The sequence below is a fragment of the Somniosus microcephalus genome, chromosome 30, assembly GCF_052327205.1.
Source record: "Somniosus microcephalus isolate GS21.2 chromosome 30, FLI_Smic_1.0, whole genome shotgun sequence".
Taxonomy (NCBI): Eukaryota; Metazoa; Chordata; class Chondrichthyes; order Squaliformes; family Somniosidae; genus Somniosus; species Somniosus microcephalus.
The window spans coordinates 23,900,698-23,914,773 of NC_141016.1; the positions used below are offsets into that span (position 1 = coordinate 23,900,698).

The 14,076-nt window shown below is 45.6% G+C and overlaps 1 protein-coding gene across 2 annotated transcripts in view; it reads left to right on the forward strand.

Moving 5' to 3' along the window:
• LOC147098018 (histone acetyltransferase KAT6A-like) overlaps positions 1-14,076 on the forward strand; it is a 198,421-nt gene that overhangs the window by 79,784 nt on the left and 104,561 nt on the right. For both annotated transcript variants that reach the window (XM_085971213.1, XM_085971214.1), the window contains exon 3: positions 13,495-13,603. In XM_085971213.1, the coding sequence (XP_085827339.1) occupies positions 13,495-13,603 (109 nt within the window). The remainder of the gene's footprint in view (positions 1-13,494; positions 13,604-14,076) is intronic.

Below are 14,076 nucleotides of genomic sequence, written 5' to 3' on the forward strand. Positions count from 1 at the left end.
CTTCACTCCCTTATCTTGCAAAAATCTGTCTATCTCCACCTTAAATGTATTTAATGACCCAGCCTCCACGGCTCTCTGGGGCAGAGAATTCCACAGATTCACGACCCTCTGAGAGAAGAAATTCCTCCTCATCTCAGTTCTAAATGGGCGACGCTTTATTCTAAAACTGTGCCCCCAAGTTCTAGATTTCCCCACGAGGGGAAACATCCTCTCTGCATCTACCTTGTCGAGCCCCCTCAGTATCTTATATGTTTCAATAAGACCACCTCTCATTCTTCTAAATCATCCTCACTGAATTAGCAAAAAGAGCAGCTAAAAGAACTCTAAACGTACATTCACAAAAAAAATGTATATCGCAACTATAATTCGATCTGATTGATGTACTGAGAATTCATGGCGCTTAACTGAGAAACTCATGGGAGTTATTAAAGGCGAATCTGTTTAGAAGAACTCAACAGGTATTGAAGGACGATAAAGTGCGAGCTGATGCATTCGTGATTTTCGGAAAGGCCAATTATTGGGCCTATTTTCGAATAATTGCAATCTCATATTGCTGTACCTGGCAATTCTCTTATGGAGCGCAATTTATCTTTGTAGAAGTGGATATTCTTTAGATAAGCTCATTGACATTCCCTCCTGTGTGTGTGACATCAGCCACCTGGCTGCCTCCTTATGTACGTGTGTATATATACACACACTCACACGCCTGATTGAAAGCAATATTAAAGAAATGATGTGGCTGAATTGTTGTGTCAGCGTGGCTCAGTGGGTAACAACCCCGCCTCAGAGTCAGAAGGTTGTGGGTTCTGTTACCCAGGCCCTAAGCTCTGGAATTCCCTGCCTAAACCTCTCTGTCTCTCTACCTCTTCCTCCTTTAAGACGCTCCTTAAAACCTACCTCTTTGGCCAAGCTTTTGGTCGCCTGCCCTAATTTCTCCTTATGTGGCTCGGTGTCAAATTTTGTGTCTTATAATTCGCCTGTGAAGCGCCTTGGGACGTTTTACTATGCTAAAGGCGCTATATAAATACAAGTTGTTGTTGGTTCAAGTCCCAGTCCAGAGACGTGAGCACAAAAATCTAGGCTGACACTCCAGTGCAGTGCTGAGGGAGTGCGACACTGTCGGAGGTGCCGTCTTTCCGATGAGACGTTAAACCGAGGCCCCGTCTGCTCTCTCAGGTGGATGTAAAAGATCCCACGGCATTATTTCGAAGAAGAGCAGGGGAGTTCTCCCTGGTGTCCTGGGGCCAATATTTATCCCTCAACCAACCTCACTAAAACAGATTATCTGATCATTATCACATTGCTGCTTGTGGGAGCTTGCTGTGTGGGAAAAATTGACTGCTGTGTTTCCCACATTACAACACTTCAAAAAGTACTTAATTGGCCATAAAATGCTTTGGGACGTCTGGTGGTCGTGAAAGGCGCTATAGAAATGCAAGTTTTTTTTGTGGTCACCTACCTTGGTCGGTTTAATGTTACTGCTAGAGCAAACTTGCTGAGTGACAGCCACAGGCAAAATGTTGTCTCACTGCAGAAAAACGAGACAGTTTTAGCCCCGTTTCATCCATTCCTAGCACTCCTGTCCCTCACCTTGATAAAATCAGGTACATACTTAACGTACACGCCAGCAAATTAGAGAGTAAATCTCTCCGGGATTACAAGTTGATTCACAGGAAATGTTTGCATCATCAGTTAAGTCGCTGAGATGTAAGGACCCATAGAGTTGCAATGCACAGGAGGAAGCTGATCAGCAAGCCTGGCTGGCTGCCGAGCACAGAGTACCAGCCTGGGGCCTGGCTCCAGTCGCTGCCTTGTTCTTGTTTATTTTCCTCCTTACTCTTTACAAGTAATTTAGGAATTTCAAAGCACCATCCGTTGAAGCGTTTCTACCTGTTCAGTGGGCCATCTGATCGTGAAGCCCCACCAAGCATGAAATGAAAGACTGAAGTTAATAAATGAAGGTGGTTTAGCTTTGAAACATGTCTCGAGTCAATTGCTGAACAGGTTATAAAAAAGACAGGTAGACAATGTGTTCCCACACACTTGTCATTGCGACCCTCCCCCTCCATTACCAGTGGCTTGGTGCATGAGATAGGTCTCAGGCGACTTGGCCTTGTGTGTGTGTGTGCATTGTCCTTTTCCACCTTTCCTTCCTCTTGCCATGTAAGTCACTCAACCTGTTTCCCTCTAGCACAGGATGAAGATTTCAAGGCACGAGCAATTTGGAACTGCATTCAGTCTTTTTTGTTCAATCCCGTTGTGACCAGCCATATAGTTTGCCAATATTTTGGTACTCACAGAAATCACAGAAATCACAGAAACCCCACAGTGCAGATAGAGGCCATTTCGGCCCATCGAGCCTGCACCGACACATATCCCATCCGATCCCCGTAACTAATCCCCCTAACACTAAGGGTCAGTTTATCATAGCCAATCAACCTAACCCGCACATCTTTGGACTGTGGGAGGAAACCGGAGCACCCGGAGGAAACCCACGCAAACACGGGGAGAATGTGCAAACTCCACACAGACAGTCACCCGAGGCCGGATTCGAACCCGGGTCCCTGGCGCTGTGAGGCAACAGTGCTAACCACTATGCCACCGTGCTGCCCACACTGAGTACTAAGTTTAGTAGAAGCTGATTTCTTCTTCTTATAATTTGCCAATCACGGCAGTGGATGAATGCTAGACCTGCACCAAATGTAACAAATTCATAAATCCTCATTTACTGTCATTTAGCTGCTCGAGCTTAAATAATTTTCGGAGAGAGGACTCAAAACTGAAGGCTGAGAAATAGGCTTTGATAGTCTAAACAAACTTTTTTTCTTCTTCTGGGAGAATCCTACAAGAGAGCAAAATTTAAATGCAGTCAAATTGGGACTCAATTCTTGCCAAAACTTTCTATTCTCCTCCAGCTGGCTTCAGTCCTCGTAACCGTACCACCAATTCCATCTCCCTCCCCGTTCACTGTCTCCGGGAACCAGAACACTCGCAACCTCAACATCCTGTTCAACCCGAGCTTCCGACCCCATATCCGGTCCATTAGGAAGACCGGCTACTTCCATCTCCATAACATTACCTGCCTCAACCCATCTGCTGCTGCTGAAACACTCAGCCAGCCTCCCATCTTCACCCTCCATAAACTTAGCCAGAACTGTCTCGCCGCAAGTCCCGATCAACGGTCATCCCTGTCCTCGCTGACCTAAATTGGTTCCCTGTCCCCCAACTCCTCAAATTTAAAATTCTCATGCTGGCGTTTAAATGGTCACAGTCTTGCCCCTCCCTATGTAACCTCATCTCCGCCCACCCACCCCACTCCAACCCCCTGGAGCACTCTGTTAGTCTGACTTTGGCCTTTAGTGCATCCCTCCTCCCTTTGCCCCACCGTTGATGTCTGTGCCTTTGGACATCTACACCCCATGCTCTGGAGTTCCCTTCATAAACCCCTCTGCCCCTTCATCTCCCTCTCCTTCTCTAAGACCCTCCTTAAAATTCACCTCTTTGACCAAGCTCTTGGTCACTCCTCCTAAGACACAAAGCTGGGTGGGAATGTAAGTTGTGAGGAGGATGCAAAGAGGCTTCAAGGGGACATAGACAATCTAAGTGAGTGGACAAGAATATGGCAAATGGAATATAATGTGGAGAAATGTGAAGTTATCCACTTTGGTAGGAAAAATAGAAAAGCAGAGTATTTTTTAAATGGAGAGAGATTGGGAAATGTTGGTGTTCAGAGGGACCTGGGTGTCCTTGTACACGAATCACTGAAAGTTAACATGCAGGGACAGCAAGCAATTAGGAAAGCAAATGGTATGTTGGCCTTTATTACAAGGGGATTTGAGTATAAGAGTAAAGACGCCTTACTGCAATTATATAGGGCCCTGGTGAGACCACACCTGGAGTATTGTCTACAGTTTTGGTCTCCTTACCTAAGGAAGGATATACTTGTCATAGAGGGAGTGCAACGAAGGTTCACCAGACTGGTTCCTGGGATGGGGGGATTGTCCTATGAGGAGAGATTGGGTAGACTCGGCCTATATTCTCTAGAGTTTAGAAGAATGAGATGTGATCTCATTGAAACATACAAAATTCTTACAGGGCTTGACAGGGTAGATACAGGGAGGATGTTTCCCCTGGCTGGGGAGTCTAGAACCAGGGGTCACAGTCTCAGAATAAGGGGTCAGCCATTTAGGTGAGATGAGGAGAAATTTCTTCACTCAGAAGGTGGTGAATCTTTGGAATTCTCTACCCCAGAGGGCTGTGGCGGCTCAGTCGTTGAGGATATTCAAGACAGAGATCGATAGATTTTTGAATATTGAGGGAATCAAGGGATATGGGGATAGTGCAGGAAAGTGGAGTTGAGGTAGAAGATCAGCCATGATCTTATTGAATGGCGGAGCAGGCTCGAAGGACCACATGGCCGACTCCTGCTCCGATTTCTTAAGTTACGTTATCCCCTTTTTTGGCTCAGCATTGATTTCTTTTCTTACAACTCTGTGAAGCGCCTTTGGACATTTGTTCTACATGAAAGATGCTGTACAAGTTGGTGTTGTAGTTCTGCTGTTCATTTTCGAGCTTGATGGGGGAGCCTAGACACAGCTGCAGGGGCAAAGAGAGAGGGCAGTGGGAGGATTGACAGGCATATCATCAGTATTGCTCTTCACAGCTCTTGGGGAGGAGAGAGTGGTGCAGATAGTAGGACAGGCTGCCTTTTTGTACTTGGTACCTGACGCAGGCGATAGAAAGCGAGGTAACGGAATGTGCGGGGAAGAGAGAGAAAATAAAAGCAAGCTAAGCAACGTCGTGGGTGTGCTTTGTAAACATTGCACTAAGTCTGTCCCCTCACACATTCCCATGATTGAATGTTTCTGAAGTGGTCCTCTTGATTCCAGAGTGATCGATCAGCACAGCAGTATGCCCCAGCACAGAAATGTTGCCAGTGTTTGTTATCCGTGAGGTGGTTCTCATTAACTCCAGGCAACAGCCGATCCTCGCTGATTGACCTGGCTTGGGTTTCAAACACGGCTCGCAGCATCGGGTAACAACCCTGCAGAGATTCACTCTTTTGAGCTCTAGAACGAGTCCATTTATCCAGGGATAATTGATTCCGAAGCCATACGGTTTAAGTAGATTGTTATTGACATGGGTTAGAGAGCTCGAGTCCCTGAGGCAGTTAGGTCAGGATGTCAGCTTGCCACAGATCCATCCTGCCCTGTGTACACAGCGCGGCAGTCTGGCTGCAGACTGCTTCAGTATTCTGCCCTGCAGCTGGAGTGGAGGGAGGGCTACTGCTGGTGAAGATGTCCGTGTGTGCTTATTTCACTGGGTGATAATCACTTAAAGCAATGTCATTGGTGCAGGCTTGTACTGTGAAAGGCAGTTGATTGGTCATTTTCAGCTGACATTTTACTTTTATTGGCTAAGAAGTCAATTTCATGGACAACTTGTGCCATTTTAAACAATGGGCGGTTGCCATGTTTCCTTATGTTGAGGAAAAGACAGCACGTGTGTGCCAGCACAATATGCCACATAATGTGAAGAAACTGGTTCATGGCCTTCATCGCTCACCTTCTGACCTCCCCATCTCATTCAGTTGGAAGTATTGGTTAAAGGACAGCTCTCTCAGGCCCAAGTTACACCGTTTGATGAAGAACAGTATTCGACAGCACCTCCCAAACCCGTGACCTCTACCACCTAGAAGGACAAGGTCAGCAGGCGCATGGGAACACCACCACCTCCAAGTTCCCCTCCAAGTCACACACCAGCCTGACTTGGAAATATATCGGCCGTTCCTTCATCGTCGCTGGGTCAAAATCCTGGAACTCCCTCCCTAACAGCGCTGTGGGAGCACCTTCACCTCACGGACTGCAGCGGTTCAAGAAGGCGGCTCACCACCACCTCCTCCAGGGCAATTAGGGATGGGCAATAAATGCTGGCCTTGCCAGCGACGCCCACATCCCAGGAACAAAAAAAACATAGGCAGATCCAAATCCCTCAGGTTCAAACCAACGATTCTCTCCCACCTCTCACATTTACCTTGGGGTAAATCAGCTCGAGGTGGCAGATACATTTGCTATTTTATATCCGCAGAATGCCAACATCCAGCTTTGCATCCATGACCATCGCAGAGGACAGTCGATGAGGCACCTTTCCCCTACCATGTGGAGTGAGTACTCCCAACCATCCGCACCGTGTACCTTTACCTGCTACGGCAGCACTTTGACAGTGGTTGAGAGTTTCTCGTGATGGAATAAACCAAGCCTCTTGTTCAGAGTTGAAAAGCTGTCAGAGCAACTCTGGGACACTTTTTTAGCGTGTTTGCTGCTGGAGGTACAAACCTTTCCTGTTCCTCAGTGGGGAATAAAGCTTCCGAAGTACCAGCCTCTTCAGTTGGGAGGAAGTGAGACAGACCAGTTTCTTTATTATCAGTTATATCATTAGCATTTTTCAACTACATGTGGTCTGCTGTGTATTTGAGCATCTCCACAATATGAGAGCTGTGATGACGTCTTGCCCCACCCCCCCCCATTTAATTTAAAAAAAGAGTATTTGCATTTATATAGTGCCTTGTCACATTGAAATGCTTCACACAATCAATTACAGGAAACTTTCGATTTACCGGCACCTAAATAACCGGAAATCTCGGTTAACCGGCAAAATTCAGGAGTATGTTCAGGTAAGTTTTATTACTTGCCTTCCTCGAGCTGTTGCTGTGCAAGGGTGTGGCTGCAGCTGTTGCTAAGCTACAGAGGCGCTTGGAACTTGTGGCCATTGTTCTGAACCTGTTGCTAAGCAACGGGGTTTGTTGCTTTATACGGCGCTCTCAGCTCTCCGTATCTTTTACTATAGCTTTCGGTTATCCGGAATTTTTGATGAACCGGCACCACGTCGGTCCCGTCGGTGCCGGATTAAAAAAAAGTTTCCTGTACTTTTGAAGTCAAGGAAAGATTGTTATGTAGGAACACACATAGTAATATTGTACCTATTCTTCCTGTAATTTTGAAACTTATAGCCCTGTGTCCCCTTTCCTAATAGGAATTCATCCTGTCCATTTTTTAAAACCTTCACTGGGATTTCTATTCCACTACCCTTGTGGATAATAAGTTTCACATTTCTGTCATTCTCTCAGTATAAGAAATGTTACTTAAATTTCTTGCATTCTTTTGACATCCTTAACTTTACACTGTGCACTCTAGTTCTCAACTCCTGTGCCCAATTAAAGAGCTCTCCTGGATCCACATACTCTTACCTGTGAAAATTGTCAAGTTCCTGCTCTTCTCCAGAGAGTTAGGTCCCAGGGTAAACCACATAACTCAGCTGTCAAACAACCTCACAGTCTCTGTGGACTCCTTCCAATAATTCTATATTCTTTCTATAAAATGGAGCTGTAAACTTAAGCCTGACTAAGGCCAGATACAACTTAACAGCACCTCCTCAGACCTATAAGTCATAGCTTTCAGGCCAGATACAACTTAACAGCACCTCCTCAGACCTATAAGTCATAGCTTTCAGGCCAGATACAACTTAACAGCACCTCCTCAGACCTATAAGTCATAGCTTTCAGGCCAGATACAACTTAACAGCACCTCCTCAGACCTATAAATCATAGCTTTCAGGCCAGATACAACTTAACAGCACCTCCTCAGACCTATAAGTCATAGCTTTCGGTATGCATCCCAACATTTTGCGTTCTTCATTGCCTGCCAACACTGAAGGTTTTGACATCCTATCGACCAAAACTGGCAGACCCATATTGATTTGTTAGCTCGTGGATGTTGCCATTTAATACGTAGTCCACATTCTCACTTCATGTACCTAATCCTATGAGTTCACGTAAATTTTTGTTGCGCTCCATCTTGCCACCTCTCTACCCATTGACCGAGCCTGTCCAGATCCCTTTAGATTATCACAGTGTTAGAGTCATCACCCACCGTACCCAATTTGGTGTCATCCACAAACCTGGACAATATCTGTTCTCTAAGTCATTTATGAAAATTGTAAATGACTATGCCCCCATACTCACCACACAGGGGCTCCATTGACAACCAGTTTCTACTCTGACGCCTCCTCAAACGCCAGCCTTTCAGATACACACCAGCACCAATACACAGCAGACATTCCGCGCAAGCACTAATGCGATAGCAAAATACTGCGGATGCTGGAAATCCGAAATAACAACAGAAAACGCTGTAAAAACTCAGCAGGCCAGGCAAAGCACTGTTTGGCCGTGAGATGAATGACCAGTTAGATCTGTTTTTAGTGGCATTGGTTGACGGAGAAATGTTGGCCAAGACATTGGAAGAAGTCCCTGCTCTTCATTTCAGAAATTGCTCTGGGACCTTCAACGCCTCTGTGAAGCGTCTTGAGACAAGTTTTTACATTAATTAATGCTCTATAAATGGAAGCTGTTGTCCATCAGCAACACTGGAACAGGCAGGCACACCTTGGTTTGACATCTTGCATCTGTTTGACGTTCAGGAGGAGCATTCTTCTTTGCTTCCCTTCCTCTTCCATCTGATGTTCCATTCGAGGTGTTCTTTGAAAGAGTTGCCTGGGCCCCCCATGAGTGACAAGATTGCCATTCTCCATTAATGAAAAATGACGCATTAAAAAAACCATTGTCGCCACTACCACGGTGCTTTGCTTCCACAATCATCATCGAGCAGCTGAATTAATGCTTTCATAACACAAGAACAGAAGAAATCGGAGCAGGAGTCGGCCATTTGGCCCTTCGAGCCTGCTCCGCCATTCAATAAGATCATGGCTGATCTTCTACCTCATCTCCACTTTCCTGCACTATCCCCATATCCCTTGATTCCCTCAATATTCAAAAATCTATCGATCTCTGTCTTGAATATCCTCAACGACTGAGCCTCCACTGCCCTCTGGGGTAGAGAATTCCAAAGATTCACCACCTTCTGAGTGAAGAAATTTCTCCTCATCTCAGTCCTAAATGGCCTACCCCTTATTCTGAGACTGTGACCCCTGGTTCTAGACTCCCCAGCCAGGGGAAACATCCTCCCTGCATCTACCCTGTCAAGCCCTGTAAGAATTTTGTCTGTTTCAATGAGATCACCTCTCATTCTTCTAAACTCTAGAGAATATAGGCCTAGTTTACTCAATCTCTCCTCATAGGACAATCCCCCCATCCCAGGAACCAGTCTGGTGAACCTTCGTTGCACTCCCTCTATGGCAAGTATATCCTTCCTTGGATAAGGAGACCAAAATTGTTTCACCCTATTTATGTCTTCATTCCTTCATATTCGCCACATCTGGGCTAAAATCATAGGAATAACAGCCAAGATCTAGCAACCTGTAAATTGATGGAGCAGTTTATTTGAAGAATACTTTGAATCAGCAAATGTTTGGTTTCGTGCGTTCCATCTGATGTTGGCATTTTCCACATACCATTTGGAGTCAGTCCGCTTAACATCTCGGAGAGTCACAGATAGGAATCGGGTAATGCTCGCTGCTGCTCCCATCAATCTAGAAGACCCGTCCTTGAGCACAAGTAAAATTACTGAAGAAAATGCCTGTCGCTTCTGTGAAAAATGAGCTTCTCGAGAGAAATAGATGTTCGGTGCAGCTGCTCTGCATATGCACACGCGGCTGGCGTGTCTGCTTGAGCTCCATGCTACTGCAAGCCATGTACAGGAAACTTTTTTTTATCCGGCACGGACGGGACTGACGTGGTGCCGGTTCATCAAAAATTCCAGGTAACCGAAAGCTATAGTAAAAGATAGGGAGCTGAGAGCTCCGTATAAAGCAACAAACCCTGTTGCTTAGCAACAGGTTCAGAACAATGGCCACAAGTTGCAAGCATCTCTGTAGCTTAGCAACAGCTGCAGCCACACCCTTGCACAGCAACAGATGGAGGAAGGCAAGTAATAAAAGTTACCTGAACCTACTCCTGAATTTTGCCGGTTAACCGAGATTTCCAGTTATTTAGGTGCCGGTAAATCGAAAGTTTCCTGTACAGCAATGAATTGGCATCATAATGTGGGACGAAGCGCGATCGCTCTTTCAAAGAGCTGGCGCAGGCACGACCGGCCGAATGGCCGCCTCCTGTGCAGTAAGTTTCTCTGATTCTATAATGGAAAATACCAGCATTTGGACTGCAAATGACAGCCTAGGTCGACCAAGTTGCTGCAGTTGGTGACCCCTAGTGGTGGAAATTCAGCACAATGTGGGATAGAGGAAGACGTTTGCCTTTTGCAGACTTAAAAGGGAAGGGAAGTCCAGGGAAGCGCTTTTAATTCAAGCTGCTCCTCTTGTAAAAGAAAATGATCAAGTTTATCGTCAGTTTATTTGACATCCTGTTGAAAATGTCTGGCGTGGGCTTCCTTTAGTCGCGCCTGTGTCCCTGCTCAGCCACTCCAGTGATAATCGAGCACTTTCTGCGACGTGGCTCCCTTTGGTCTTGGGCAGCTGGAGAACGGCTCTTTGACTGGGTTTGAAGCTGCCCCACCTGCTGTTTATAATGGAACCGCATGGGGCAATGCCTGTCACCAATGTTACAAGAGCGGCGAGCGAGGCTGCACTCGGTTCTCAATGCCGCCGAGCAAATTTAATCACCTTTATTCTGCCTTTGAATTTCCTTCCCCTTTAAGAAAGGTCACAAAACTCTCCCCAAAAAATTGCCTTCTATTGGTTGTGTGTATACATGGTGCATAGTTGGGAGTAAGGAAAAATGAGGAAACTGAGGTCGGAGACAGGTACTTCCGTATTAATTATTAACGTACATTATACCGTTTAACTATATAGGTGTCAAGGATACAGGTTGGGATATGGAAATATCCAGAAATGATGTGAGTTACATAAATTATGTAGGCATCACCACAATTTATATTTTTGTGAATCCCCGTGTCTTTGTACATTAAGTCTATATTTCTTTTAGCCCTTTCCTTTTAAAAAAATGATTTAACGCCTTTTAATATTTTTTTTCTTCCTCCTATGAAGATCAGATGACTCACAGCTTACTGCATCTTGTGGTGTGAATGTGTTGGGCTTTTAGTGCGTGGGTCAGTGTTTACGTCAGCAGGATACCCACAGCTATGAGGCAGGCTGCGGACCAGATTGAAAGATTGGTTGAAAGGCTGTGATAGGGGGGGAAAGTCCAGCGAGCAGGTGGGACATTGGCTGAGCAGGTAGAAAGTGCGAAACCAGCTGGGAGGAGCGTCAGCAATCAGGGAGGCAGCTGGTGAGAGGGAGAACAGCAGGTAGTGCACAGACCAACAGAAGAGGGGAAAGATAGACAGGGATCAAAATAAAGACCGAAAATGGGTAGGGCTGGAAGTTACACGTGCAAATACCATACGTTAAAGCTGCTGCAACACAGGTTCGGGGTGTACATCGGTCACTGAGTGTAAACTTCACTGTGCAGTATAATGACCATAACAGTAACATGACCTTTGACTCAAGGTGCCAGCCTTGGTTCAGTGGTAGCAGTGTAGCCTCTGAGTCAGAAGGTTGTGGGTTCAAGTCCCACTCCAGAGACTCGAGCACCGAATGTAGGCTGGTACTTCAGTGCAGCCTGAGGGAGTCTTTCGGGTGAGGCCTCAAACCGAGGCCCTGTCTGTCCTCTCGGGTGGGTGTGAAAGATCTCACGGCACTATTTCGAAGAAGAGCAGGGGAGCTCTCTTCCGTGTCCTGGCCAACATTTATCCCTCAATCAACATCAAAAATCAGATCGTCTGCTCATTCATTTAATTGCTGTTTGCGGGATCTTGCTGTGTGGAAAGTAGCTGCCACATTTCCTACGTTACACAGTGACTACACTTCAGAAGTACTTCATTGGCTGTAACCTGCTTTGCGACGTACTTGAGATATATATAGATATATTTCTTAAGGCTAAAGGGATCAAGGGGTATGGGGAGAAAGCAGGGACAGGGTACTGAATTTGGATGATCAGCCATGATCTCATTGAATGGCGGAACAGGCTTGAGGGGCCGAATGGCCTACTCCTGCTCCTATCTTCTATGTTTCTATGTTGTGAACAGTGCTATATAAATGCAAGTTCTTCTGTAACTTCTATTTCGAGAGGTGTATTATGTAGGGGTGGTACAGCGGAGTGGCTGGAAGGAACAACAATGCTGTTCAAGGAGAGCCCACAATGCCAGATGCTGAGTGAGCAGTTGATGGGGTGTGGAATGCAGCATGAGCCGTCCATCAACAGGGAACATGGAGGAGGACATCCCTGTCTGGTCTGCAGTGGTGCACATTTCTCCCAAGTTGTTCTCGCCAGTATTGGAATTTTCTGGGAGCCTGTCTTCCAGAATTCCATGTTTTATTGCTTTGCTTTCAAAGCACTAACATTACAGTCAAGTTCCTTTGTTCTAAACCTCTAAATTCTTAATCCCCCTCCCTGCAGATTGGCAGATGATGAGAGACGACTGGGGGAAATGATATTGATGTAAGAAAACTACTAGGCACTTGGTCTAAGCGTTAAACAAAGCTTTAATCAACTGTTTTACAACATGGAGGTCTAGCTGTGTCCTTCACTCGTTCCTGTTAAGAATGTCCTGCGCAAGCTGGGCCCGTGCCCGAGTATTTATACTCTCCCTGGACAGCGCCACCCGCAGGCCCTCAGTATTAGTCTTTCTTTCATGAATGATTGATCCATGTCAATGTGATTACCAATAAGTAGGCAGATGACTGAATCCCGATAACCCTACTGGTGGAGACTGGGATCGATGTGTAGGATAAGCCCACCTTTGTAGACTAAGCTTCTCTCCGTACCATAACCTGGCTCTGAATTACTCAATTTTGGGTTACGCTCTGTTGAAGTCAGCATTTGGAGCCTGCAGAGTTGCTGTTGAAATGTTTTACGATTTCATGTGTGGCAGAAGGCCAGAGTGAAAATGGTCGCTGTTTTAGGACCTGGTGTCCATCAAGGAAAACTAGCAGTTGACACCATTCATCGCTAACTACTAACTGCTGTCTCTGGCCATCTCCGTGATGATGTGTCTCTTGATATTTTTACCAAGTTTGCAATTTGTCTATATCTTTTATAAAACTGCATCAAAGTGAAATATTAATTTTGATTTTTTTTTATACATGATTTTTGAATTATAATGGAGAGACCTCCAAAATTAATTGATAAGGAATGATAAAGTGAGGCAGCTTATTATTTGATCATTGACTGCAGTGTTATTTTTGAGATGGATATCTTGGGTTCAAGCCCCACTTGGGGACTTTGTTTAAGAATTTATAAACTGTTGACACACCAGGGGAGTGGAACCTGAGCCTGCGGTCTGAAATGGCAGTTTGCCCGCCTCACTTGGTGAGCCATCCAGATCCCATGCCAACTGTCACCAAGAGCAGGGGGGTGTCCCCAGGACTCTTCTGCAAATGTTACTTGGACCCTCGTTGGGTTAGTTGGCGGTATTTATCTCTTTATAAACGGCAGGTTTGCGCTCCATTGGCACTAATGGTATGTGGGCTGACTAGGGTGATGTGCTCTTGAGAATAAAACTTGTGCTTTCTTTCTTTCAATAGCCCCGCGCAGAGCCAATTCCAATCTGTGGGTTTTGTCTGGGGACAAAAGAGCAGAATCGGGAAAAGAAACGGGAGGAGCTCATTTCGTGTGCAGACTGCGGTAATAGCGGTACGTATTCCTCCCAACTTTTCATAACCTTTAAATCATTTCAGCCGCACTGCTTGAATTTTCATAAAGCAAGTTCAAGTTATTGGCTGAGGGATCTTTTGGAGCTTGATTGTCTGTGTGTGGATTTTTCTAGTCCTGTGTAATAATCTGCTTTAACAATACTGAGAATCCATGGAGCACTCGGGCTAAGATGTATATATGATGTCCCCGAGCAACAGAATCACTGGGACTCCCAGTTTACCTGGCCTGTTGGTGCCAGGAGCCCATAATACGAGATGATTGAGTGAACCAGCCTACCACTTGGATTAAGGGCAGCTAACTTTTCAAAGCTCAAAAGCCAGAGAAATAAATTATAATTTTTAAATATTGTCTTTACTCGTATGGCAGCTGACAAGTACATTATGCCAAGAGTATTGAATCCTAGCTCATCAATGTGGCTTTTGGCATGCTTTGTTTCCAACTGTTGACATGAC